This window comes from Tiliqua scincoides, chromosome 4 (assembly GCF_035046505.1).
Source record: "Tiliqua scincoides isolate rTilSci1 chromosome 4, rTilSci1.hap2, whole genome shotgun sequence".
NCBI lineage: Eukaryota > Metazoa > Chordata > Lepidosauria > Squamata > Scincidae > Tiliqua > Tiliqua scincoides.
Genome location: NC_089824.1, coordinates 166,378,592 through 166,404,681, shown reverse-complemented (window position 1 = coordinate 166,404,681; position 26,090 = coordinate 166,378,592). Strand labels below are relative to the sequence as shown.

At 44.5% G+C, this 26,090-nt stretch overlaps 1 protein-coding gene across 4 annotated transcripts in view; it reads left to right on the top strand.

Moving 5' to 3' along the window:
- SZT2 (SZT2 subunit of KICSTOR complex) overlaps nt 1–26,090 on the top strand; it is a 94,693-nt gene that overhangs the window by 468 nt on the left and 68,135 nt on the right. For 3 of the 4 annotated variants that reach the window (XM_066625314.1, XM_066625313.1, XM_066625316.1), the window contains exons 2-9: nt 6,658–6,783; nt 6,972–7,145; nt 7,498–7,668; nt 16,676–16,807; nt 20,258–20,417; nt 20,760–20,866; nt 22,154–22,364; nt 23,812–23,982. In XM_066625314.1, the coding sequence (XP_066481411.1) occupies nt 6,658–6,783; nt 6,972–7,145; nt 7,498–7,668; nt 16,676–16,807; nt 20,258–20,417; nt 20,760–20,866; nt 22,154–22,364; nt 23,812–23,982 (1,252 nt within the window). Of the gene's footprint in view, nt 1–6,657; nt 6,784–6,971; nt 7,146–7,497; nt 7,669–16,675; nt 16,808–20,257; nt 20,418–20,759; nt 20,867–22,153; nt 22,365–23,811; nt 23,983–24,023; nt 24,103–26,090 lie in introns of those variants that run through there. The other variant, XM_066625317.1, reaches the window with a different exon arrangement.

Here is a 26,090-nt window from a genome sequence, read left to right as displayed (position 1 = left end):
AGTAGTGCTTGAGGTGGTGCCTGGTGGGACGTGAGGCAGGCCCAGAGTCAGGCTTCTGGAGGTGGGTAGGTGACTTTTCCAGGGTGGGTAGTTGTGCTGGGTGTACCTGCTGCTGTGCAAAATTAAAGGGTATGTTTGGAGAAACATCCAAGACCCATGAATGAGTGTGGGCAATATCCACCCTGGCCCCCCCCCTCTAGCCACGGCCCTGACTTGAGGGACTCCAGGACAGGGTATCTGCTGCTCGGCAGAAAGACAAACAAGCAACATGATGTGACCGACATTGTTAGGAGCCTTGGCTTGGTGGGCACAGCTCCAAAGCAGGCTTTTCATGCACTCTAAAAATTCCTCCTGTCCACTCAGAGCCTCTTTCTGGTGTTCCTCATGTCCCATCTGGCTCAGATGTCTTCTGATGATGACATCACCACCCATTACTTCCAGTGGTGGTTCCAATAGGTGGATCACACAGAGTGGTGCAGCAGGGGATAAACATTGAGAAATGCTGATTGAGAGCCCAATCCTGTGCATGTCTGCTCAGAGACAAGTCCCACTATAGTCCATGGGGCTTACTCCCAGGTAAGCGTGGATAGGACTGAAGTCTTAAACCAGTTCTCTGCCTCAGATCAGGCCATTTATTCTCCGACCTTTCATGTACTCGGCCTTGGCCATAGGGCATTATAAGCAGAAATCATCTTCATCACAGGCAACAGTCAAAAAAACTCAATACTGGGGGGCAGGGAAAGTGTTTCAGTGTAATAATAATAATAACTTTATTTTTACCCCGCCTTTCTCCCCGAAGGGACTCAAGGCGGCTTACAACACATTAAAAACATAATCTAAAAACAAATAAAAACATATTAACACATCATAAAAAACAGCAGTCAGAATAAAAACTAGGTAAAAAGAGCATAGAGCAGCAGCAAGTCATAAAAGAATCAGGCCTGTAAAAATATTAAAAGATGTTAAAAAGATGTTAAAAGGCCGAGAACTCAGAAGGCTTGTTTAAACAGAAGGGTCTTCAGGCCTCACCGAAAGGTCTCAAGAGAGGGAGCCATTCTTAAGTCAAGGGGAAGGGAGTTCCATAGCATTGGTGCCACTACTGAGAAGGCCCTATTTCTTGCAGCCACCCCACGTACCTCCCTAGGCAGCGGCACTTGTAAAAAGGCCTTCTCTGATGACCTAAGAGGACGAGCCGGATTGTACGGGAGTAGGCGATCTCTAAGATACCCTGGTCCAGAGCAGTATAGGGCTTTAAAGGTCAATACCAGCACCTTGAATTGGGCCCGGAAACGAATGGGCAGCCAATGCAGCCGCTGGAGAAGCGGACTGACAGAGTCGAACCGCCTACCTCCAGTAACCACACGGGCCGCTGCATTCTGCACTAGTTGCAGTTTCCAAACCGTCTTCAAGGGCAGCCCCACATAGAGCGCATTACAGTAATCTAATCTCGATGTCACCGAGGCATGGATCACCGTGGCCAGGTCTGCATGATCCAAGTACGGCCGCAGCTGGCGCACCAGCCGAAGCTGAGCAAAGGCCCCCCTAGCCACAGCTGCCACCTGGGAATCCAGGAGCAGCTGCGAGTCCAGGTGGACCCCCAAGCTGCGGACCTGCTCCTTCAGAGGGAGTGCAACCCCATTCAGCGCAAGCCGATAGTCCAGCACCTGCATCAAGGATTTCCGAACCAAGAGAGCCTCTGTCTTATCTGGATTTAATTTCAGCTTGTTAGCCCCCATCCAGATCCTCACTGCCTCCAGATAGCGCTCCAGGCCCTCAACCGCCACCCTGGAGTCTGGAGAAAAGGAGAGATAGAGCTGGGTGTCATCGGCATATTGATGGCACCCCACTCCAAAGCCCCGGATGACCTCTCCCAGCGGTTTCATGTAGATGTTAAATAGCATGGAGGACAGAATTGAGCCCTGTGGCACCCCGCATCTCAAGGGCCAGGGTGTCGAACAGGCATCCCCCAGCACCACCATCTGGGACCGACCCTCCAAGTAGGAGCGGAACCACCGCAAAACAGTGCCTCCAGCTCCCAACTCGGCCAATCGGCCCAGAAGGATACCATGGTCGATGGTATCGAAAGCCGCTGAGAGGTCCAGCAGGACCAACAGGGACGCACTCCCCCTGTCCAGTCCCCGGCGTAAGTCATCCACCAAGGCGACCAAGGCGGTTTCCGTCCCAAAGCCCGGCCTGAAGCCAGATTGAAAAGGATCCAGATAATCCGCTTCATCCAAGACCCTCTGGAGTTGGGACGCCACCACCCGCTCAATTACCTTGCCCAGAAACGGGATGTTGGAGACTGGCCGGTAGTTATCCAACACAGTGGAATCCAGGGAGGGCTTCTTCAGGAGGGGGCGAACCACTGCCCGTTTCAAAGCAAGTGGTAACATCCCCTCCATCAAGGAAGAGTTGACCACCCTCCCTGTCCACTCAGCCAGCCAGAGAACTTCTGCCTAGATAAATCCTAGTTGTAGGGGAAATGTATGTTCTTGGCTGTGAGTAAACAAGAGAAATGCTTAGTTATGGGTGCCTCAAGGCTGTTGGTATCTTGGACTCAGTGTCACTGCACCATGTCGTCCTAATACTCTCTTTGTACACAGTGTTGGGATAGTTGATGCTTATGGCATATGTTCAAGTTAACCTGCAGCTCTATCCCTTGTGTGTTTTACCATTAAGCAAGACTTGTTGACTTAGGGCCCAATCCTATCCAACTTTCCAGTGCCAGTGCAACTGCAGTGTAGCCCCGCGGTAGGGGAACAAACCTCTTACCTTGAGAAGGCCTCCATGACTCACCCCTGACTGCATGATGCAGCGCACACCCTGTTGACATGGCTGCATCAGCGCTGGAAAGCTGGATAGGATTGGGCCCTCAGACAGTCATTCAACCCAGTAGTCTGCCTCTAACAGTAAGGTGGCACTCTTGAGGAATATTGGTAATGCTGTAAGAAATTGGGTACTATGATATGTTTATTGGTCCACCTTTTGTCTAAGAATGTGCAAATATTACAGTTCCAAGAACTGTCAGACTACAATCCCATGTATCCTAATTTTATTATGAATAAAGAAATAATTCATTGCAATAATGTGGACATAGTCTATTACATAGCCTTCAACATTTACAGTAACTGTAGTGATTAACATACTTTCCCCCACTGTTTAAAGAGAAAATACACTGTAATAACCCCTGCCAACTGGGTAAGAGGCACTTTTTCAAGTGGGTGCTCTTCTTTTATTTAGCAGGGGGAGAGTAACTGGCCCTCCTCACCCCAGCAGTGTCTTTTCTAGTGGCTGTCTACTGGTGTTCTTTTGCATACGTTAGATTGTGAGCCCTTTTGGGACAGGGAGCCATTTATTTGATTTTCTCTGTAAACCACTTTATGAACTTTCCATTGAAAAGCAGTATATAAATATTGTTATTAATAATAATAGTAATAATAATAATAGTAATAAAGTAAAAAAAACTGATAACACAAAGAGCCAGTGTGACATGGTGGTTAGATTATGGAACCCTTAGGAGCTAGGAGACGCAGGTTCAGTTCCCCACTTGGCTGTGGAGCTCACCATGGGCAAGTCACTCTGTCTCAGTCTAACCTCACAGGGTGGTTGTGAGGATAAGAGAGAGTGGTTGTGAAGAGCAACATGTGCTATTAAATAACATTAAACACTCACAAAATCTTTAAAATACTGTATGATTGTGCATGAGAAGATTTTTTAAAAAGCCCTGCTGGATCAGAACAACAGTTCATAAAGTTAAGCATCCTGCCTTCCACAGTGACCAGTTATATATCTAGACGTCTCTGGAAAAGCTCACTACCATAAAGGTAGTCATCTTCTCCCAGTGTTGCTTCTCAGCAACTGATATTCAGAGGTATACTGCCTTTGAAGTTAAAGGATAAATCAATAAATTGTCATTCATAAATTACAGCACAGTCCTATGTATGCCTACTTGGATGTAAGCTTCATTGAGTTAAATGAGATTTGTACCCAGGTAAGTGTAAACAGGATTGCAGTCTTAGTGTAATTCCCTTTAAAGAATCTGTCTCCTAGTCCTACATCAAAATTTCTCCAGTCGCATTCTCTGTCTTTTTCTACTAGCCTGCCAGGTATGTCAGTTTTTCCATTTCAGCAACCTGGGGACTTGTGAGTGTACATGTGTAGGACAGTTGGCACCCTTCAGTCTCAGAAGACTGGTATCGTGCTCTGAATAGTGGTTCTGGAACAGTGTCCTCTCCAGTGCGCGAAGCCTGGGTAAGTTAGATATGGAGGATAGACTGTTAACCCATGCAGCAAATCCCCCCTCTCCACATTGCTGAAATGGTCCAATGGAAAGGCAGAAGCCAATACGGTTGGTTCCAGCGGTGTTGCAGGAGTTGCCAGAACGTGACTGTGTTCAGCCATGAACTGCCTCAGGGGCTCCGGCTCTGGATTTTGCCTCGATTTGCCTCCTGAAGCCTTTTCCATAACTGCATGTAGCCACAAGGCAGTGGAGGTTTGGGATCAGAGTTTTCCTTCTCTCAGATGAGCTGCCTTCCCAGGCTAACGAGTCCCATCTACCCGGATCCTACATGTCTAGGATCATGCTGTAAATTGTCACACAATGGCAGCTCCAGTCAAAAATGCCATGTTCCCTATTCTGTATTTTTTGCTCTTTCGTTTCTTAAAGAAGTTGTGGAGTGATGCAATCTTCATTCTGTTCTGGCAGTATGACAGAACAATTTGGGTAGACTAAATTCCCTGAGAATTTTAGCTAGTTGTGGCACTGAGTATTTAGTTTTGAACTTCGTTACTGGGCTACCCATATTTATGTACTGTCCTAGCTAGTACTATTGTGTGAGGATTTTGAATTTCTTTTTAAAATCCAGTCCTTTCAGGGGGGCGGGGCGAATGCAGTGAACTGAACAGGCATGATTTTTGGAGCTCTGTTTCTCACCTCTAATCTGCAGATCTAGGAGATCTGATGACTTTGCCAGGAGAGGATTTGTCATCCTGACAGTATACCTGAGTAGGTTGGAGTCCGGCGGGGGTGGGGGCTTGCTTCTCAGGAGTTGACCGTTCAAGGCATAACTGTGAAACCCCTGTGGAGATACCATCTAATGAAAGAAGATACTTGGAAGAACAAAGTAAGTGCTGATTGTGTTATGCAAATCCCGGCTTTAAACAACTGACTTTGGGAAAAGGAGAAAGGGAGGGAGGATTCCTCCACCTCACCGTTGATTTTTAAATCTGAGAAGAGACATTTGAGTTTTTGGCACTTTATGAAGTATAATTTTATCAATATAAATTTACAAATCTGCAACCATGTATGAGATATAAACTTTATTGGATGTTGGATTTTGGACTATTTTGATTGCGGAAGGACTTCTTATCATTGAGTTGTGAGTCGACTATTGTTTGGTCGGTGTCTGGGAAATTAAATGTTTGCATTCCATAGCAAAGTGATTGCCTATGGCATCTAGTGGACGAAAAGAAAACTGCAAGGGGAAAATTATGGATTCATCAAGAACAGATTGGGAAAATTTAATACAACAAAAGCTGGAATATTTGCTTGATATGAGTCGACAACAAGTGATCCAAACTTTACAAATCCAAATTAGCGTGGAAATCCTAAGCCAACAGATAAATAAACTTAATGAAACGGAAGTTAAAGCTACAACAACGAAGAATAATGATCTACAATTTGAAAAGACAATTCTAATTCTAAGTACCCAAAAGTTATTGGACCAGAACCGAGAAGAGATGTCAACTAATAAGCATAGCTGACCAAGAGATTGACCAAGAGAAGGAGATGACCGGCCAGGATCTGGATTTATTGGCAGGAATAAGAAGACTAAGAAGAGGATGTATATCAAAGCATGAATTCTTAAGAGACATTCTTGTGAAGTTTACCAGGAAAAAAAGATGGAAAAGAGAGGGGGGAAAAAGTTTAGAGATGATATGCGAGAGTTGAATTGCTATTCAAGATAATGACATGATTTGGTAGTGGTGTAATTTATTTGAGAGAAGAAAAAATATATCTAGGTATTTTATAGGTCAATTTTGATGAACTAGTTTTAAATTTGTTTGATATTGTTTTGGATTTTATAGATGGGGAAATGATATGAAAGTAGAAAGTTAAGTTTAGAAAGTAATGGATATGTAATATATGAGTGGTTTGGTAGATTTGTTTATAATTAGATTTATGATGTTAGTAGTAATTTGTATTAGAATAAGTTGTATTAATAAAAGAGTTTAAAATTTTATTGAAAGAAGGAATGTAAAGAATGATGGGAAAAGAAGGAGAGAGATAATTATGATGATGAAATGGTGAAGTACACAGAATATGAATACAGGGTTTTTAGAAATGAATATGTATTTTTTGTATATGTATTTATTTTTATAATTGTTTTCTTTCTTTTTGATTATATTAAGAGATATAAGAAATTATTGGTAGAATGAATTATTAATTAATTGGTATATGGTATCCTGCAACCTCAATGTTTGTATGTATGTGTTTTTGTATGTGCGTTTGTTTATGTGTTTATGGAAAAATAAAATTTTTTTTAAAAAAAATCCAGTCCTTTCAAAGGCTTTCTTAACAAATTATAGGACAACATTGGTGTCCTTAACTTTTTGCAGTCCTGCAAGATGACAGTTCTCTTTCTTTGTTCCTTCAAGGTAGAGGAGGCTAGGCAGGTCTTCCTCTTAATGAAGAAGGACTATCGGATTTCACGTAATGTGCGCCTGGCTTGGTTTCTCAATCGCCTGCATCAAGTTATATGGGCACTACCTGAATCAGAACTGGTAAGTGAGTTTCTACAGACTGGTTTTTGAACGACGAGCCCACCAGTGGGGCAAGTATGAATTATTTCAGTTGATGTCTCTTCAGGAAGCAAAATGGGAAAAGACTACTTGATTTTTACTTAGCATTTGCTTTAGTTTGCTTTTAGACCTCCCTCTTTTCAGTTGTGTGGTTTTCCCTTCTTTTGAAGGTGAAATCAGACAGTGAACTGGATGTTCTCAGCATACTGCCAAACAGCTGGCAACCTGATGAGCCTGTGCAGCCCAGGCCTTACCTCCTAGTGCCTTCCACACAGGTCACCTTCCTTGCACGCCAGTACCGTTTTGTGATTGAACTGGATCTGAGTCCTTCTACAGGAATTGTGGTGAGTGTGCAACAGAGTTCATACTGCTTGTGTGTTCCTGTGACCGGTTTCCTTTCTCTTGTGCTAGGAGTGTTTTGTCCTCCTAGGTCTGTTCAAGAATGATATCTGTTTTCAAGAAGAGCTCTTAGGAACTGTTTTGTATCCTGATCATGCATGAACTTTTGGGCATTTTGACTCAGTGATTTCTAGAACTGAGAGTATTGTATGTTCACTTTATAAGAGTTTTCAAAATACAGCATACAATGCTTGTTTATTTAAAAATATTTCTATCCCACTTTTCCACAGCTCAGTATGTCTCCAAGACATAAGTCTGGCAGAAGGTTTAATTTTCCTTCTATTTTCTCTTCTTTAGGATGATTCTACAGGAGAGATAATTTTTGATGAAGTATTCTATGCCCTTTCCCGGTGCTTAGTGGGGCTGTTAAAACCCTTTCAAATCCCAGGCTCTGATATTATCTACCAACCTGAGATCTTCATCACTATCCAAGCATACTCTTCCATCATTGGCCTACAGACACACCAGGTAGATCTTCTGTTTCTCCGGCATTTGAGAGATTGATTTCCTAGCTGCAAGCAATAACCTTGCATAGGGAGCTTGAGGTATCCTGTAATTATTTGCTTTAATACTGAACTTGCATGGTTGAGTGCCTATCATTGGAAGTGAAATGGAACCACTAAGATAGTGGTTTCTATATACTTTGGGGACTCCCTAGATATGCAGATATTTATTTGTGTATTATTTAAAAGGAAAATAAATATTTAAAGTCTGCCGAAGTGGCCCAGCAAGGACCTCTGGGGTTCTAGGATGTACAGGATGTTGAGGATACCAGTTGAAGGTATTTTAAAAAATACTTTTCGAGATGGGAGGAGAAGAAAGGGAATTGGTCCATTTGAGCTTCTAAAGTTTGTATTAAAATTCCCTGAGGTGGGGACAGGGCAGGGGAATACATGGATGTCATGAGGTTTGAAGACATCCCTGCTTGTATTATAAACTGGCCCACTTCACGCCAGCACTGTCTGTTCTAGTGGCTGTCTGCTGGTATTCCTTGGCATCTTTTTAGATTGTGAGTCCTTTTGGGACAGGGAGCCATTTAGTTATTTGATTTTTCTCTGTAAACCGCTTTGTGAACTTTTAGTTGAAAAGCGGTATATAAATACTGTTGTTAATAATAATAATAATAATAATAATAATAATAATAATAATAATAATAATAATAATACAGGTAGTTTCAAGTGACAGAAAAAAGAATGTTTCCCTTTCCTACTGTCCAGAAAACTTCTCTCTTTGTTGCCAGCTGCCCTGCTATCAATGAAGTGTTCAGGTTTTGGATTGGCAGCTAACCCTGAGAAGACTAACTGGTTTCATGTTATATAGTACAGAAGGCAACATTTTCAGAACTTGGGAAAGGGAAGAAAAATAGGTGTGTCTTTGCCTCCCTTCCTTCCAGCCTCAAAGAGCACACTGTGTCTGAGGCTGAGTGGAGCCATGAACAGGAACACTTGTGATAGGGGCTGAGCAGGGGTGGCCTGTGCCTCTCCAATGCCTGAATACCCCCCTCCGTAGTTTTGCCACCTGTGTGCTCTTACAACCCCATAGAGGGAGCGGGGGGGGCACTCTCTTGTCTGCTTGCTCATCCACTCCTTATCTACAGGGAAGACAAGCAAATGAGTGCTGCCCTACCCCATGATAGGCAGGGAGGGGATGCCCTTGCCCCCCCCAAACTTAAAGTGCAGTCTCCCTCCTCTGCACTACTTCTGTTTCAAATGAGCATCTTGGGTACCAAGAATGCACTGTTTCTGTTCATTTGCAACAGAAGCAGCATGGAGGAGGGAGGCTGTATGCTTAGGGCATTGTAGGTTGTGGGAAGGGGGATGGCTCTAGATAATCTCTTCCTGCCAAATTGATGCTTCATAAGCACCATGTGGGTGGGGAGGGATGAACTGGAGCTGCAGCAGCTTTTTCTTCCCCCTTCCTCCTCCAGCAGTGATAGAGGAGGAAGAGGGCTGCTGCAATCCTCTTCCAACTTGCTCTCAGTGATTGGAGCCCCAACAGTGTGGAAGGCTGGAGAGGTCATCAAATTGACAAACTTGGGGCTCTTCGGGCCATCTGTTGAACTTTGCTGCTCTATGCAATTGTTTCAGTTTGCTTCACGGTAAGGCTAGCTCTGAGACTGAGGATAAAATGCAGCATTTTCTTGAGGTTGCCCACTTCTTGCTGCTAGGAAGTGTTGCACAGAGTACAACTATAGTCTAGAGTCTGCAACCCTCTATAATGAAGAAAAAGCTTATCAAAGTTAATCCAACTGATAGTGTAGACAAGACCAGAAACCTTTATTGGCATGTTTAAAATACAAACAGTGTAAAGCACAAAATTGGCTGGAGGGCAACATAAATCAAACAGTTCACCTTCAACCAGGCCTTGCTGCATCAATTCAGCCATTTGGGACCAACATAGTAATACGTCTCTTAATAATCATTTTTATATATTTGGCCACCCCCCCCCCCCCAGAAAGCTCTTCATTAATCCCACCCAGTATGTATATAATTGTGTTCTGGTTATCCCAACCCCAGATAGTGGCCAAGATTGGTGCTAAGTAGCATATTCGAAGATCTTGGTATAGTGTGCAATATAATAACATGTGGGAAAGAGTTTCTAAATTTCCCATCCTACATGGGCAAACTCTATCTGCAGCTGGAATGCCTCTATATCTGCCAAATAACTGCTCGGATTGGATGACATTGCATGCCGCTCAGGTAAATGCCCTCTGTTCTTGGGGGCATTCCAAGAAGTCAAAATATTTAGGCCTCCTTCCAGGTAGAATAGCAAGATGGAGATGTACTGGAGAGCAGGTTTTGTGGGCATTGCTATAAAGGTCCTGTTGCTCGATGTCAAAGAGCCTTGGTTGGTTGTTTCAGGGTTCTGTAGGCCTGATCCTAGCAAGTCTAAGGAGAGTCCCATAGAACAGATTTTCTTACCCAAAAGAGCTAAGCTTGGAAAGAGAGGAGGATCGGGTAAGAGGACCCAAATCAGGCCATCTTGATCTGACAGGTGATACACTCTGAGCCAATATCTAAAAGTCCTAAGCCATGCCAGGGTATCCACTCTGTGTTGGCCAGCTTCCAAACAAAGAGTTGCATAGGCTAAACAACGTGGCACCCCTAGTATCTTACGTAAGAACATCGCCTGCACTCTCTCAATTGTGCAGTCGAAGGCCGATGACCAGACAGGGCTTCCATATAAGAGCTGGGAGATAGTTTTTGCGTTAAAGGCCAACAGTGCAGCAGGAATGTAGGAGTTACCCCTGGTGCAATGGAAACGCAAGATTGCTTGGGTCGAAACTTTGGCTAGATTTGCTGCCATTTCACGATGCATCACCCAAGAATGCTTGTGATGGAAATAGATCCTTAAATATTTAAACTCTCTTACCTGTTCAGTTACCTTCCCTTTGAATCACCAATAGAGAAGTTTCCAAGATTTGCCAAATACTACTATCTTAGATTTATCAAAATTTAGAAATAGCTCATTTTTCTTTAGGTAGTCAATACAGCCAGTTATCAAACATTTCAGACCTACCCTCGAAGTTGACAGTAAAACCATATTGTCAGTATATAGTAAGAGCGGGATGTGATTGGGGCCAAATTTAGGGCTGTGAGCATTGATCTCTTTAAGATGAGTATTGAGTTCATTTAGAAATAAGTTGAACAAGGTTGGAGCAAGAATACAGCCCTGCTTCACTCCCTTGTTAACAGGGATTGGCTCTGAGAGGTTACCTCTAAGGGAGACTCTAACCTGGCAGCTATTATCTGTATATAGCTTCCTAATTAGGATGAGGAGTCATCTGTCCATCCCCATATGTGAAAGTTTATGCCATAGAATGTCTCTAACCACTGTGTCAAAAGCGCCCTTGAGGTCCAAAAAGGCTACAAAGAGCTGTCCATTAGCCCGGGCTAGCTGTTTGTTAATGAGATGAGAAAGGACCATACAGTGATCTAAAATGGATTTACCCTTTCTGAAACCTACCTGTTCCGGGCCCAGAATATTGTTCACCTCGATCCAATCCAATAATCTTGATAATAAATGTTTTGCGTACATTTTACCGATAATTGAGAGCAAACTAACTGGCCTGCAACTTCCTGGTGTTCTTGTATCCCCCTTTTTAAAAATTGGTACTATAATAGCTTTGGACCAGGCCTTAGGTATTTGGGTTGTTTTTTGTTGGTTCACCATGGTTCACCATGGTGAAGAGTTGGGCAAGAAGAGGAGCCCACAAATCTGGCTGGGCTTTTATCAGGTCAGGGGGTAGTACATCAGGGCCAGGTGTCTTACGCGGATTTAATTGACTGATAAGCTCCAAGATTTCCACGATGGAGACTGGAGGCCACTTGGGTATATTGTCAAGGGCAAGCCCATTGGGATAGGTGGGTACCCTAGGGCTCTCATAAAAAACCGCAAGAAAGTGCTGTTGCCAGGTCTGATGGGGAATCACTGATGGATTATGCACTTCTTTTCGAGAAGCCCCCGCCATGACCTTCCAGAATTGTTTGCTATTGTTTGATCGAATGGCCTGCAAAAGATAATTCCATTGATCTTGAACAAAAGTCCTTCTTTTATCTCTAATAGCTGTGATTAAATGTTGTTTCAATGTAAAGTACTGGGCAGGCATCACTGCTTGCTCCGAGTCCCTGAATTCCCTATAAAGTTTCCTACAATTAGCCTTTAGGGCAAGGCATTCTTTGTCAAGCATGAATTGGCAGTCAGGAGAGTGCCCAGGTTCGTGCTGCTTTGGTGCCTGTCCCAAGGACGCCACTATGTCCTCGATAAGTTCCTCAAACAGTGCAATCTTTCCACCAGGGTCAGCTAAGTCTGATAAAATAGATCCCACTGTGCCCCCTAATACTGTCTTGAGTAACTTCTTCTGATTACTTGTGTGGTTAGGCTGGATTTTTGGGAGGATTTTTAGAGTGCATCTCATAGATCCCAGCGTTTTTTGTCTCAAAGGGTTAAATTCTAAATCAAAATGGCAAATCAGCGGCAGATGGTCACTAGACATGGGTTCCCTCACCCGAAATTCTGCGACATGCAGTAATATGGAGGATGGAATCATCATTTAATCTATTACACTAGAACCCAGAGGGGAGATGTATGTGAACTTCCCAGAATCATTCAGGTCCTGTAGACCATTAAGCCATAAGAGATTCCTAGTTACACTTAGTTTGGCCAGCAACACTCCTGCTGGGTTAAAACTGATAGTGTAGCAATCGGGGTGGTTCACCCCAGACAGCGTGCATGGGTGGGTAACAGGCGTGCCACCCAAGCCCCCGCTGAGCAGAGAACTGTGCTGCATTTGGTGGTGGGTGGCCCTACCCCCAAGGCTTCGAACAACTGGAGCTAGCGCTCCCTGGAAACACTGTGATGATTTAAAGTGATGTAAAGTGTAATTGGTGATTACATCATTGCATCACTGCTGAACCACTTCCAGGTGTTGCATGTTGCTATGTTGGGGTAAGTAAGGTGGTGTCATGTGGTGCAGGGGGGTGACGCCTGCCCAGGCAGTGCCCATGCTAGTGATTCCACTGAGTCCATCTTTTTCCATATGCTAGTATAAGTAAAGAAACTCATTTGACACATTTCTCTGCTGAGTTTCTCCTTTTCACCTTTATGCTTTTCATGACTTTAGCCTTCATTACCCACCGTTCCTTTTGTGAACTGTGGCCTTGCCTGAAGGCAGCCTCCCTGCATTACTTCCCAATAATGTTCTCCAGGGCTATTGTAAGGAACTGGCTCTTTCATGTGACAAACAGGCAGTTGGGCAAATCAAACTCAGTTTATAGTTGCAGGTTGGCCTAATAATGCATACAAAGAGATTGAAAGGTTGGATTAGGCTCACCTATGATACTTGCTAAGCCACATTGGTCTTAAGGGAAAGAAGACTGACATCCACTGCAGACAAATATTCCACTGTTGCAGTTGTGTCTGAAGTTCCATTCAAAGTGCCGCAGTCATGTCATGTACAGTAGATGGAGTTTGCTAACAAACTTGGGCTGTGCCATGTCTGCTAATATTAACCTTGCATCCTTTTAGCTATGAGCTAAAAGTGCCATATAATGGTACTCATATTGCCATATAATGCTGTCATTTCATGCAAGATGGGTAAGGCTGAACAAAGCCCACTGTTATTGATAAATGTAAGCTGTAGTCCAATGCATGCTTTTCTGGGTGTAAGCTCCAATGAACTCAGTGACATGCATCCTTCTGGCATGCATAGGATTGAGCTGTTACTAATGCATTTGTGTGGCATGACACTGCCTGTAGAGCTACAGGTGGATCTGTTGGAAGAGCAACAGTGTGTGAGCTAGATATATACAGTAGCAGTGGGTGTGGATGTGTGTGTGTTCATCCCCATCAGTAGGAGAACAGTTACCGATTCAGTTACTAGTTAAAGGCTTGGGGGCCACTCTCTTCTTCTTTGATTACACTTCTCTTTAGCTTCTTTTCCTGTTTTCTTGTTTTGTGTCTCTTTTCTGAATGGCCATAACCAGTAGCTTCTTTTGTTTTATTTGGCTCTGTGTGTGTGTGTGTGTGTGTGTGTGTGTGTGTGTGTGTGTGTGTGTGTAAAACATTTTGTATAACTCAGCTCTGCTGTAAATGAATTTTTTTCCCCAAAGACTGTGGGTGTCTAAATACATTGAAACGGTGTCCGTGAAACCTATATATTATATGCAAATGAAGCAAGTTTACTCAAATGTATCTTGTATACTGTTTCTGCTAGTCATAAAGCTGAGGTTCTCAAACTGGGGTGTCACAATGCCCTTGCCTGAGAGCCTCAGCCTCTGGTCCCTAAAAGGGTGGGGGAAGGGGGAAAGCAGTGACGCGATCCCAGGATCGCTTCTCTAAGGGGGGGGGGGCTGCACAGATCCCCAAGTCTTAGAATACTGAAAATAAGCAATTGCAAGCCATTTCCAATTTCATGACTGCAAACTGGTTTGCGATTGCTTATTTACAGTATTCTAAGACGCAGGGAGCCCTGCAGTGGATTGCATGGGACTCCCCACAATTCCTGGACCTTGCAGCAGCCCTCTGTGACTAACAAAAAACCCCTTTGCCCCGCATTAGGGACGCGATCCTGCGGATCATGTTGCTGCCTTCCCTCCTCCCCCCCCCCCCCCAAAAAAAAAGAAACTTACCTTGGGAGTTTTACACCAGAGAAGTTTGAGAACCTCTGTCAAATTGAGACAAGCTATGCAGGAAAAACCAGTGTAATCATTTAATGACTAGAAATCCCTCTCAGCTATTTAGCCTCCTGAAATTTCAGTAGGTCTTGCTCATGCACTTTCAAACTTACCTTCACAGACATAAGGGCTACAATTTTAATGGGTGGGAGAAGAAATCTGAAATTTTCTGATTGCCAACTTTTCCCCAGGCTTTGATTCCTTGTGGTTGCAATCACAATACTAGAATATACTCAACTCTGATGATTGTGAGATGTTGCCTGTGAGGTTTGTTGGGTTTCTTCTTATCTCCTTCCAACTTTTCTGTCCCTGGTTGCATGTATTGGGATAAGACAATTATTGTAGTGGTGATTCTCCTATTACAAACAGCAGTTGTCTTTCTGTTGCATAATATTCCAACAATTGTTTGCTGACATATGAGTTCTTTATTCACCTAGCCTTCCAGCTACAAGGATGGGCATGCATGTTTTTAAAGAATATTCCAACTATCTTTAAATCTAGCTAATAAGAAGGAACTGCCTACCAGTGTGTTTACATATCGTCTGCTGTTTTATCCATTTGATAAGGTAGACTGTTGCCTGTGAAAGCAAAATAAAGGCCTGGTGCGCTTGCTTACTGCCGGCGCATACTGTCGCAAATGTGCCATAAGTCACGTTTGTGAGTCTTACTGCAGGCCCAGTGCTGGAGCGAGCCCACGTTGGGCCAACTCTGACACTGGGCCCACGGTCTACCTCCTGACTTCTCACCTGAACCGCCACGCGACAAACAGGTGAGGAGGGAGGCATTCAGGGGAAGGATGGGGAGTGGGCAAGGAGGAGGCATGGCGAGGGGAGGGAGCAAGGCAGGAGTGGGGCAGAGCTCATCGCCACTGGATCTTGGGCCTTGCAGCCCAACACAGGACTCCTTGATTCTGCAACAGCTCTGTTTTCCTCAGTCATCCAGGAGAGGAAGAGTCAGTCGCTTAGTGGGATGGGAATTGTCTTCAGGTGACAAGGCATATTTTTACTTCTTAAATGTGTGTGCCTAATTGCAAGACTAATCCAAGGTTCTGCTGATCTTGGAGCAAAACAATGATGCCAGAAACAAAGCCCTTAAGAAATCCAGTGTGCCTTGAAGCTAATGTTGGCTTGGAGGCTGGCTAGATATATATATAATGTTGTTGTTTAGTATTGTGACATAGTAAACTGCCTTGAATACTAATGCAGAATTTTGTTGTAGGTCACGTTGTGTCAGCTGTATTCCCTCTTTCTGCTCCTCCTTCTGCTCCTCCTTCTGTTTCCTGCTTTAGTCCACATTACTGTTGGGTCACAGTCTCCCACTGTGAGATGGGAGTAGGAAGCCAAGTGAAGTTGTGCTGGGGAGCAGAAGGTACAGCAGAATGGCAAGCAAGACTTGAGGTTGCAAGGGCAGACGAATTATTCCTGTCCACCATCATATCCCATTCCCTTAATCTAGAGCCGGGGTCTCCAAACCCTGGCCTGGGGACCAGGTGTCGCCCGCGGTGAGCCTCTGTCCAGCCCACGACCAGACTCTGATCCCCTGAGAGCATCTGGCCCAGTTGACCAACACAACCAGAGTTGTGCTTGTGGGGTAGTGGAATGAGGGTCCATTTAAGTGTGTGCTTTATTTCTTGGGCTCTGTTCGTGCTTGGAAAAGTCCTGGACATATGAGCCCATTCGTTTATTCATTATCCAAGTTCAATCTCAAATGTATTTATTTAAATTTTATATTTATTTATTTTATTCCGGCCAGATATTTGATGCGGCCCTTCAGCTGAAAAGTTTAGAGACCCTTGATCTAGAGAGTTTTATTGTTGAGGTCACCAGTTAACTCATTATGCTGCTGATTAATGCAAACTTGGTGGTATCAACATTTCAAGGTTGTAATATTGGCTGAAGCTATTGACCTTATGTGTATTAGTAGATAATGGTGGGAAGAGTTATACAGACCATATGGCTCCTGACGTCACTGCATCAGCTATCAACTTTGTGCTTTGGGGGCCACATAGCAGTGTTATATAAAGTATCTTGAAGATAATTAACCGACCAATCCTATGGGTTTCCCTGCCATAGCATACAGCTACATGAAAATGGGCTGTGCTGCATGCTATAGTGGGGGAGGGTGATCGGGAAGCATGGTAGGGGTTTGGGCACCCCTGTTCTAGAGAGTTTGCATGCGTTTGACTGTTGATTACTGATTTGCTATAGCATTTCTGCATTTCTGTTAGTTTCCTCCTACTCTACTATATAGCAGAATACATGTACTGGAATGAATAAAGACTTTTACCGTCTCTGGCTCAGGTGCTGTTCCAGGGTTGTCTGCTAGATGAGACCAAAACGGAAACCTTCCTGCAGCAAGTTTACACTCAGCTATGCATCTTTGAAAACAAAGTGTCTGAGATGCTCCAGCAACAGTATGAGCCCAAAACTCAGGTGAGAAGACTATTGCACCTCCCTGATGCTTGAATGAGTTTGTTGGGTTTTCCTGCTTCTTACCCACTCAGCTTATGGGCCTGCTTCTCCCCACTTATCAGTCCATCCTTGGAACCTGGCCTGCAGAAGAGCAGTGCAGTATTGGCAACCTTCAGTCTCGAAAGACTATGGTATCACGCTCTGAAAGGTGGTTCTGGCACAGCGTCTAGTGTGGCTGAAAAGGCCAATCCGGGAGTGACAATCCCTTCCACACCGGGAGCAAGTGCAGTCTGTCCCTGGTCTTTCTCCCTGGCTATGGGCCTTCCTTCTTTGCCTCTTAGCCTCAGACTGCTGGCAAAGTGTCTCTTCAAACTGGGAAAGGCCATGCTGCACAGCCTGCCTCCAAGCAGGCCACTCAGAGGCCAGGGTTTCCCACTTGTTGAGGTCCATTCCTAAGGCCTTCAGATCCCTCTTGCAGATGTCCTTGTATCACAGCTGTGGTCTACCTGTAGGGCGCTTTCCTTGCACGAGTTCTCCATAGAGGAGATCCTTTGGGATCCGGCCATCATCCATTCTCACGACATGACCGAGCCAACGCAGGCGTCTCTGTTTCAGCAGTGCATACATGTTAGGGATTCCAGCACGTTCCAGGACTGTGTTGTTTGGAACTTTGTCCTGGCAGATGATGCCGAGAATGCATCAGAGGCAGCGCATGTGGAAAGCGTTCAGTTTCCTCTCCTGTTGTGAGCGGAGAGTCCATGACCCGCTGCAGTACAGAAGTGTACTCAGGATGCAAGCTCTGTAGACCTGGATCTTGGTATGTTCCGTCAGCTTCTTGTTGGACCAGACTCTCTTTGTGAGTCTGGAAAACGTGGTAGCTGCTTTACCGATGCGTTTGTTTAGTTCGGTATCGAGAGAAAGAGTGTCGGAGATCGTTGAGCCAAGGTACACAAAGTCATGGACAACCTCCAGTTCATGTGCAGAGATTGTAATGCAGGGAGGTGAGTCCACATCCCTGCATTACAGAAGAGCAGTGCACAGAGGATGAAAGAGGTGAAATTCAGAGTCTTTTTATAAAGAGAAGAACTTCTGGAGCAGTTGACTTTTGGGAAATACGCTTCTACAGTTTTAGCACACACACAAATGTAGTCCATTGAATTCTTTACTAGCCCATATGAACCTGTTTTGTTTATGATATGGAAAGGCTGAAAAGACAGAAGAAATGCTAGTATAGAATCTGCCATGAACTCCTTACATGGCTTTATACAAATAATTATGGCCTATATTATAGGGATAATATTGGCCTACCATACCAGGTGGTTGAAGGGAATATTGAGATAATGTATGCACATCATGTTTTGAGTAGCCTAAAGCATTATATAAATGCAACGTAATATATCTATTCCGGTTTTCTACAGTTTCCCTGCTTGGTTGCCTGGAGGTGATTTTTAAATTATCATAGGCACATGGATGACACTTCATGTCTTGTTTGAGTACAAAGCTTGGAGGCACTTGGGCAGAGACTGATGCTGCCCGCACTTCCTCATGCAGCTTGGAGTTCAAGGATCCTACTGTAGTGTTGCACACAAGTCATAGGTACTCAGCAGAGAAGGTCCAATGAATGTGCAGACTAGATCGCTCTTGAGGCCAAAAGGCAAATGAGGTGTATTGGCTAGAGAATGGGAGGCTTCTTCAGGTCCCTATCAGAACAAACTTGAACCTTCATAACAAAAGTCTTCTGCCAGCACATACTTGGGCAATATGAGCAGTAATTCTCATTAGTTGCATGTGTCTTAAGTAGACTTGCAAGACTTTTGGCAAGAATAAATTTCAAAGAAATGCTTGTGCATGTTTTCTTTTTCCAAGGAGAGAGGTACAGCTTTTCTCAGTATCACCATAGAATGCTTTCTAGGGCCCTACAAGGAAGTCAGTTTGTTCTTGTGCTTGTGACAAATGCAGAACGCCCATTTCTCACCTTAGATTAGAAGATAGAAGCCAGGGTACTTACAGCTGACAACAGCACTGAAACTGGGAGTGGGGGTGAGGCTGTTGGAGGGTTGGCCTCAGGCAGGGGCTGTGCCTGAAACTATCTGTGCATGCATTGACATTGGCAGGCAGCAAAAGTTGATGACTGGGATTTCCCACATGAAAGAGATGGCTGCCTGCTGTCACAAGCATAGGGAATGGGTTTTGATCTTTTGCTGATTCTGCTTTTCTCCTGCAGGCCTCATGCTGTGTAGCTGATATAAATACTAACAATACAAGTTAGAGCTTTCAGATTATCCCAAACAATTCCTAGTGTGAAGGCATGTGGCTGCTATGTACTCATCACTGTGTAAGATCACAAGGTTGAGGTTCTAGGCTTGCTTTTGAACTAACTTCAGAGGACAGCAGACTTCCTTCTGGTTTTTGTTTTTTAGGGATTTTGGACAATGACAGGTTTGGAAGATCAGAGAATGACACTTTGCGCTGTGCTGCAGTGCTCATGCGTTTCTTTGGGTAATTTTAGCAGTCTGGCTGCCTGGACCCAGGAGGCACTTGTTGAGCCCTTACGAATATAGGAACTCTTGTTGTTGTTGTTTATTTTAATTAATAAATGTGTAACTTGCCTTATCCTCTTAAAAAATAAAATGTCCAGGCAGCTTACCATAATTAAAATACAATAAAAATAACAATAAAATTACAAGACAATAAATGAACCCATAACAAAATCCAGATTCAAAGAGGAGAGGAGGGAGAAGCCAACCAAAAATACACCTAAGGGGAGGAAAACTGGCAAAATTGCAAGGTCTTAGTCCCCTTTGGAAGGCCACCAGAGAGGGGAACATTCTTAGTTCTTTTGGGAGAGATTCCAGAGTTGTTCTGCCACTACAGAGAAGGCCTTCCCCCTCACTGTTGCCAGTCTTTATTCAGAAGGCAGCAGCAGGCACAGGAGGGTCCCTCCGAGATTGTCTCAGGAGATGAGCCATCCTGTACCGGAGAAGATGATCTTTCAAATACTCCAGCCCTGAGCCAAAAATTATATAGCATCACTCACTTACACATCACTTTAGCAATACTGAGGAGTCAGGTCTCTGTCCCAATGAGCTCACAATAAAAAATTGACTCAAGGGAAGTATTGGAGGAAGGAGAAGGAATCAGACAGGAGGATACATTGTGCAATATGTGGTTATTCATATTCACATACTTAAGCTTAGTTACTTGGTAGTGCAAAGATGTGTCTGGATAGTCATTCCTCACAGGAGTGGGCTTCAGAGAGTTGCCATCTCCCCCTGATGACAGTGGCAGTCCTGGCTGCCTTTCACACAGTTCTTCCTAGACAGAGCTTGCTTGATGGCAATTACACAGAAGAAGGAATAAAAAGAGAAGAGGCTTTACTAGTTGGTTTGGTATGCCATGGACCTTAAAGCGCCTAAATTGAGTGATAAGATACAAGGGTGTAGCTGACAGGATTTTGGCTTCTTGTTGCAGGTGGACTTGTCCTCTCTTAACCAGGAGCAACTGCGTGACCCTCAGGAGCACTTGGGGAGAAAGTTGGGAGTCTCCATGGTCACGGCTGATGTTGGGCTTGTCAGCATGATTCGGCAGGGAATTCTGGCGCTGCAGCTGTTGCCCTCTAACTCCAGTGCAGGTTAGCCTGTGGGGCTTTCCTTCCGGTGAAATTGTCAATAGAAATGTGGGTTACTGGTTTTGTTGCCAACCCAAAGACCATCTGTCACATGTGAGTGAATTAAGGAACTAGAACATGGGTCACTAGGAGTGAATTTTGTGCGGTATAATCCTCATGTATTTTTAAGGAAACAGTCATTTAATGTTTCCTTTAGACCAAAGTAACCATTTCCCAGCTTCTTCCATCAGAACGGCATGTCTACCTGAGAATGTAGTTCCTGTATTCCATGGTGTACAGGAATGTAGTTCCTGTATTCCCTTACTCACCTGCTGCTAATGCTTGCTGTTGTTTTTCTCTAAACAGGAATTATTGTGATCACGGATGGTGTCACCAGTGTTCCAGATGTAGCTGTCTGCGAGACTCTGCTCAACCAACTGCGAAGTGGCACTGTGGCCTGTTCATTTGTTCAGGTGCTATGGGAGTAGATGGATGGCAGACATTGAACTTCCTTCGTACTCATGATAACTTAGTTGTGCATGTACAGAGCCAGCCTAGCCCTTTGAGGCAAACTAATCAATTGCCTGGGGTGGCCAGCATTCCTGGGGTATTTGCCTCAGTTGTGTAAATGTCTTGGAAAGAAAGCTACCACTTGCTCTTGAGGCACGGTTCAGTTTTTCATTGCATGCCTACAGGTGAATTGGGAATTCTGATTTACATTACTGATTATACCTAAGTATCTGAGAACAGAACTTTGTTAAATTGTCCTGACATGGAGCACAGACAGTGAATCCTATGCATGTCTATGCAGAAGTAAGTCCTACTGAGTTCAGTGAGAGTTACTCCCAGGTAATTGTATATAGGATTGCAATCTCAACCACTAAAGTTAAAAATGTATGTCAATAAGAAAACAGTATCATGGTCAACTGTTGATCATTTACAGCCCAATTCTGTCCCTCTCCCCTGCCTGTGTATGTAGTGTTGCAACAGTGGAGGTTGCTTTATGGCAGTTGCAAAGCAGCCTCTATAAGTGCACGCTGCTGGCCCATTGGTGGAGAGGCTGGAGAGGCCTCCCACATACTGGCGGATCTGCAAAGAGTAGGTAAGCCCGCTCACGGAGTTGGAGGGAGTTTCTTGCTCTCAAGAAAAGTGCGTACTTGGAGCGCTTGACGCCAATCCCTCAATAAGGATAAACCTCAGGACTTCAGAACAAGAGTGAAATTTTAACCACTCAATGACTAATACACCCACAAAAAAAGCAAGTCAGTGAGCAACTTATGTGGATAGAATGAGTAATAACTTTCTCTAGTGGCTAGATTAAATCTTGGGATGTTAGTTCCTGAGGTTCAGGAGAGAGTCATTTGAGGAATAAGTTGAAACAGATGTTGAAATCTGTTCTGTCTGGGTGGTTAGTTTGAATGGCAATGGTTTGCTTTTTAAAAAATGTAAATTTAAGTGTACAAAGCATGCCTATATTTATAAATGATCAGGATGATTGCATATTTATAGATGTATGCGAAATATTCATAACTACTTTGAATATTGTGAAACATGTAAGCAACCTTTTCTTCACCTCTATCACTTTGGAACCTGGGGCAGATGAAGAGTATGCTTATGCATGGAAGCTTGTTTTTTCACACCTACTGCCTTGGCACAGGCTCCCAAGAGCTGGGTTGAAATGGTGATATTTATGCCATAGGAGACAGAAACTCTGCCAGAGAAAGAATCAGTTTTTGTGTGCATTTTCTTTTCTCCCACAGGTTGGGGGAGTCTACTCCTATGATTGCAGTTTTGGTCATGTCCCCAACGTGGAACTCATGAAGTTCATTGCCATGGCCACATTTGGCACGTATCTTTCTACGTGTCCAGAGGTGGAGCCTTTTTGTTTGGATCTGAATGTCTACCACAGAGCTTTTTTGCTGTACTCCTTTCTGCGCAGTGGAGAGTCCTTGAATCCTGAGTATTACTGTGGTGAGTTTACTGTGTAGGGCAGTGGTTCTCAAACTCGTATAAAAGTTCCCCATTCCTTTAAGGGGCAGGGGAAGGGGAGAGGCAAGGAAGCGATCCCTAGGATTGTGTCCCTATGGGGGGGCAAGGGGGGTGCTTTCACTTACTTTATGTAGGTAGGGCTGCTGGAGGTTGCAGGAGGTGCAGGGAGCCCTGAACAGCCCTCTGCAGGCTTGGAATTGTCAGTAAAAGTGGGTGCAAAGCACTTGCAGGAGGTGCTTTGCACTCATGTTTACTGAAGCTTCCAAGCCTATGGGAACACTGCAGAGGGCTGTTCAGGGCTCCCTGCACCTCCTGCAACCTCCAGCAGCCCTACCTACATTAAGTAAGTGAAAGCACCTCCCATTGCGATGCGGGATTGCATCACTGCCCTAGCCCCTTCCCCACAAAGACTTACTGAAGGAGTAAAGCTCCCTCAACGTTTGGGAAACTGTGGTGTAGGGAATAGGGAGTGTTTCCTGGGCTTTTGTCTTTGCCTGTACTAAAGAGACAAGAACTTGAACTAGCATGAGAGGTTTCAATATGTGGTGAAGATCTTTTTAGGATAATGAACATGTTGGGTTTTGCATGAGGTGTAGGGATGACTGACAGCTCTGTGGGGGTAGTGTCAGTTATTCTTTGCTCCTCAAAAACTACGAGCTGTACAGAACTAAGCAAAATAATGCAATTATGAAGATAGTGAAAAAGGCTAGAGATTTTGCTCTTAGAATTCATTGGGGACTCTGTTGCCTCACTTCACATCCTTGCAGGACACTTCAGAACCTGCTTTCCATTCTGGGGCAACATTCTGGTTGGTGGATTTGATGGAGAACCTTCCCCACCATGTTTGCCACTTTTCCACAGTGACGTTATCCATGCATGTGCACAAGAAAATGATGAAGGAAATTGTCTTGACCAGTGCTAAATGTTCAAATTCCTATTTTTCAACCCTTGCTCTGCCTCAAATGGCATTGGTTATGGAGGAACCATGAAGTCTCTGCAAAATGTTAATGAGAATGTGCCAGAAATTTGCTGGCTACTGATAAATAATGCAACATAGAGGTTCTAGGGAGGTGTCCCTCTTGAAATTATATCTCCAGTTATACTTATCAAATGTAGTTTACATAGTCCGTTTGTCAGACTGGTTAATTTAACCAAATATGCCCCTTCAGTAAATTCTAGAGAGTGGAAACCGCAGCTCAGCTCATGTCATCAAAAACTGTGTTAGAGTCTAGAAAGCATTTCTCCCCTCATAGCATAGGTGAAGTTCTAGGAGCTTGTAGATGTGTGTGTGTACCAATGAGGGAGTTCCACTCCTGCATTTTGCTTTTGGTGGTGACCATCCCAAAGCATCTCAGGGTCTCCAGTTGGGGGGAAGGAGAGTGAGTGGTGTCCCATGTGGTGTTAAATGCTTTCCTCCTGTTGTTTGCAGTATCCCAGCACAGATTGTTCAATGAACACCTTGTTTCTGCAAGCAGCAACCCTGCCCTGGCTATGAGGCGGAAGAAACATACAGAGAAGGAGGTGCATGCTGACCTTATCAGTATCGTCTCTGTACGGTTGCGAGAAGGTTATAGTATCCGTGAGGTCAACATCACCAAAGGTGACTGCTTGGTATTTTTCTTGATATCTCTCTTTCCTGCCTAGCAAATGTTTCTTTCCTTCCTAGATGCTGGAAGTGTCCTTAGTGCCTAGTCTTTGCCCTTCCTTGCTGTTCTTTAAGGTAGGCAGAATTGAGTATTTGCAACTTGCCTTGCTGGGAGGCCAGAGCTTTGTGAAGTGAATCCCCAAAGGCCTGCCAAGGCAGGTAGGATATCAGCGGAGGCAGGGCAGAGTAGGGGGAGGTTCAGAATGAGGCAGTGATGGTGGTAGGGGGACAGCAGGAATGGGGAGGTGCTGTGGTGGGAATGGGCGGATTGAGTCTGGGAAGGGGGCAGGTTCAGCAGCAGCAGCAGCTGCCAAATCCTAACTTCCTTCCTGGGCCTGATCCTGCAGTGTGAGTCCACACAGTTTTGTACCAGCAATTTTGCTGGCACAAGTCTAAGCAGACTCCTCTCCACACTGCGGAGACTTGCTTCCGCATAAGGGAACAAATGCTGCCCCTCCACCGCAGGATGCAGCGTTAGTCATTTTGGCACCCTTGCAATGGTGGGAGGTATGGGTGGGAAACAAATAGAATTGGGCTCTAAATACCAGTTCCCAGAACTACAGTATGTGGGGTTGATATAGATCAGGGAGTCTGAAGATCAGTCTCTTAAACCTATTTTCTATGCTGGTGAGGCACAACAGCAGAGAAAAGTGCATGATTTAAAATTGGCAGGAGGGGAGAATCTCAGTGGCAGCTGCACATTTTAAGATCCAATCCCACCTTTCCCAGCTAAGTTCTGCTCCCAGGAGTCAGAATTAATAGGTCCAAAGAGACCCAGCAGCTTATGGAGAGATAAGTAAAAAAAAGTTTTTTACTTACACCTCATGGGCTGACTGATGGCCCCACCCATAGCAAGCAGTGTGCACTCTGTCAGCTGCGCTGCACACTCTGGCTGTCTCTGGGCTGGCAGGGACAGGATTGAGCCCTGGGTCTACTATGTATCAAGCTGCTCCCCGCTTGAATCTGCCTGATGTTTTTCTGAGGTCCTGATACAGGGTGCCCCATTCTTCAGAGACAAGTTGGGATAGCAACGGGGAATAGGGCTTTTTCCCCTAATATGGAAAAGTGGCTGCATGCATACTTTTGAATACTCTCCAGGAGTTTGAGAACTGCTGGTAGGTTTTGGTGGGACTGGGAGGGGCAATGTGCCCTGGCGGCACTGCAGCGATCATGGTGCCGTGGAGACCCAGGGGTTTGTCTCCCTACCAGGAGAGGGGTCTACGGGCCTCAGAGAAGGTCCAGGAGGCCAGCAGCCCCTCTGAGGTTCCTTCCCCAAGCTTCTTATCACTTGGATCTGCAGGTCAGAGCACACTTCCAGTTTTTGTGCGAAAACCAGAAGTGTGCTCAAGACCCACAGATCAGAGTGAGAAGAAGCTTGGGGGAGACCCGCAGAGGGGGCTGCGGGCCTCCTGGATCGTCTCCGAGGCCCCCCCCCCCACGTGGGGAGACAAGCCTCTGGGTCCCCACAGCACCACAATTGCTGCAGTGCCACCAGGACACCCATTCCCGGGCCACTCCCCTTAAGGGGGAAATGGCCCTTTTTACTTCCTATGAGCTCTTTCAGCACCACTGGCCTACACTGTTGTTGTTTAATTTAAAACTTTTTATGCCAAGACCTCTGGCAGTATTTGACTGATTTTAGTTACATGTGTTATTAGCTTCTGAATCTGCTTGATTTTTTTTCTGCTTTATTTGATTGTTTTAACCGTATATTGTGACATGTCTTGGTAGCCTATAAAATGTCAAAAAGGGGGGTACGGTGTTTTTGACTAAAACAGGTAGTTATTAAAGTTTTATTAAACCATTTTCCACAGGGGAAACAGTATAAAACATTTTCAATTACAGTTTAGGCTGGCAAGCAAGATAGATAGTTAGGTAATTCTCAGGCATAGAGCTAGTCTGCTTATTAAAGCAAAGACATTTATCAACTGCACTGGCATGCTATTATTTTTTTTTTAGAATTTAACTATAGCTTCAATTGCCACCCATTTAGCAATATATCAGTGAAGTTTTTTCACATCATGTTATTTATTCATGCAATTTGTATCTTGCCCTTCAGCACA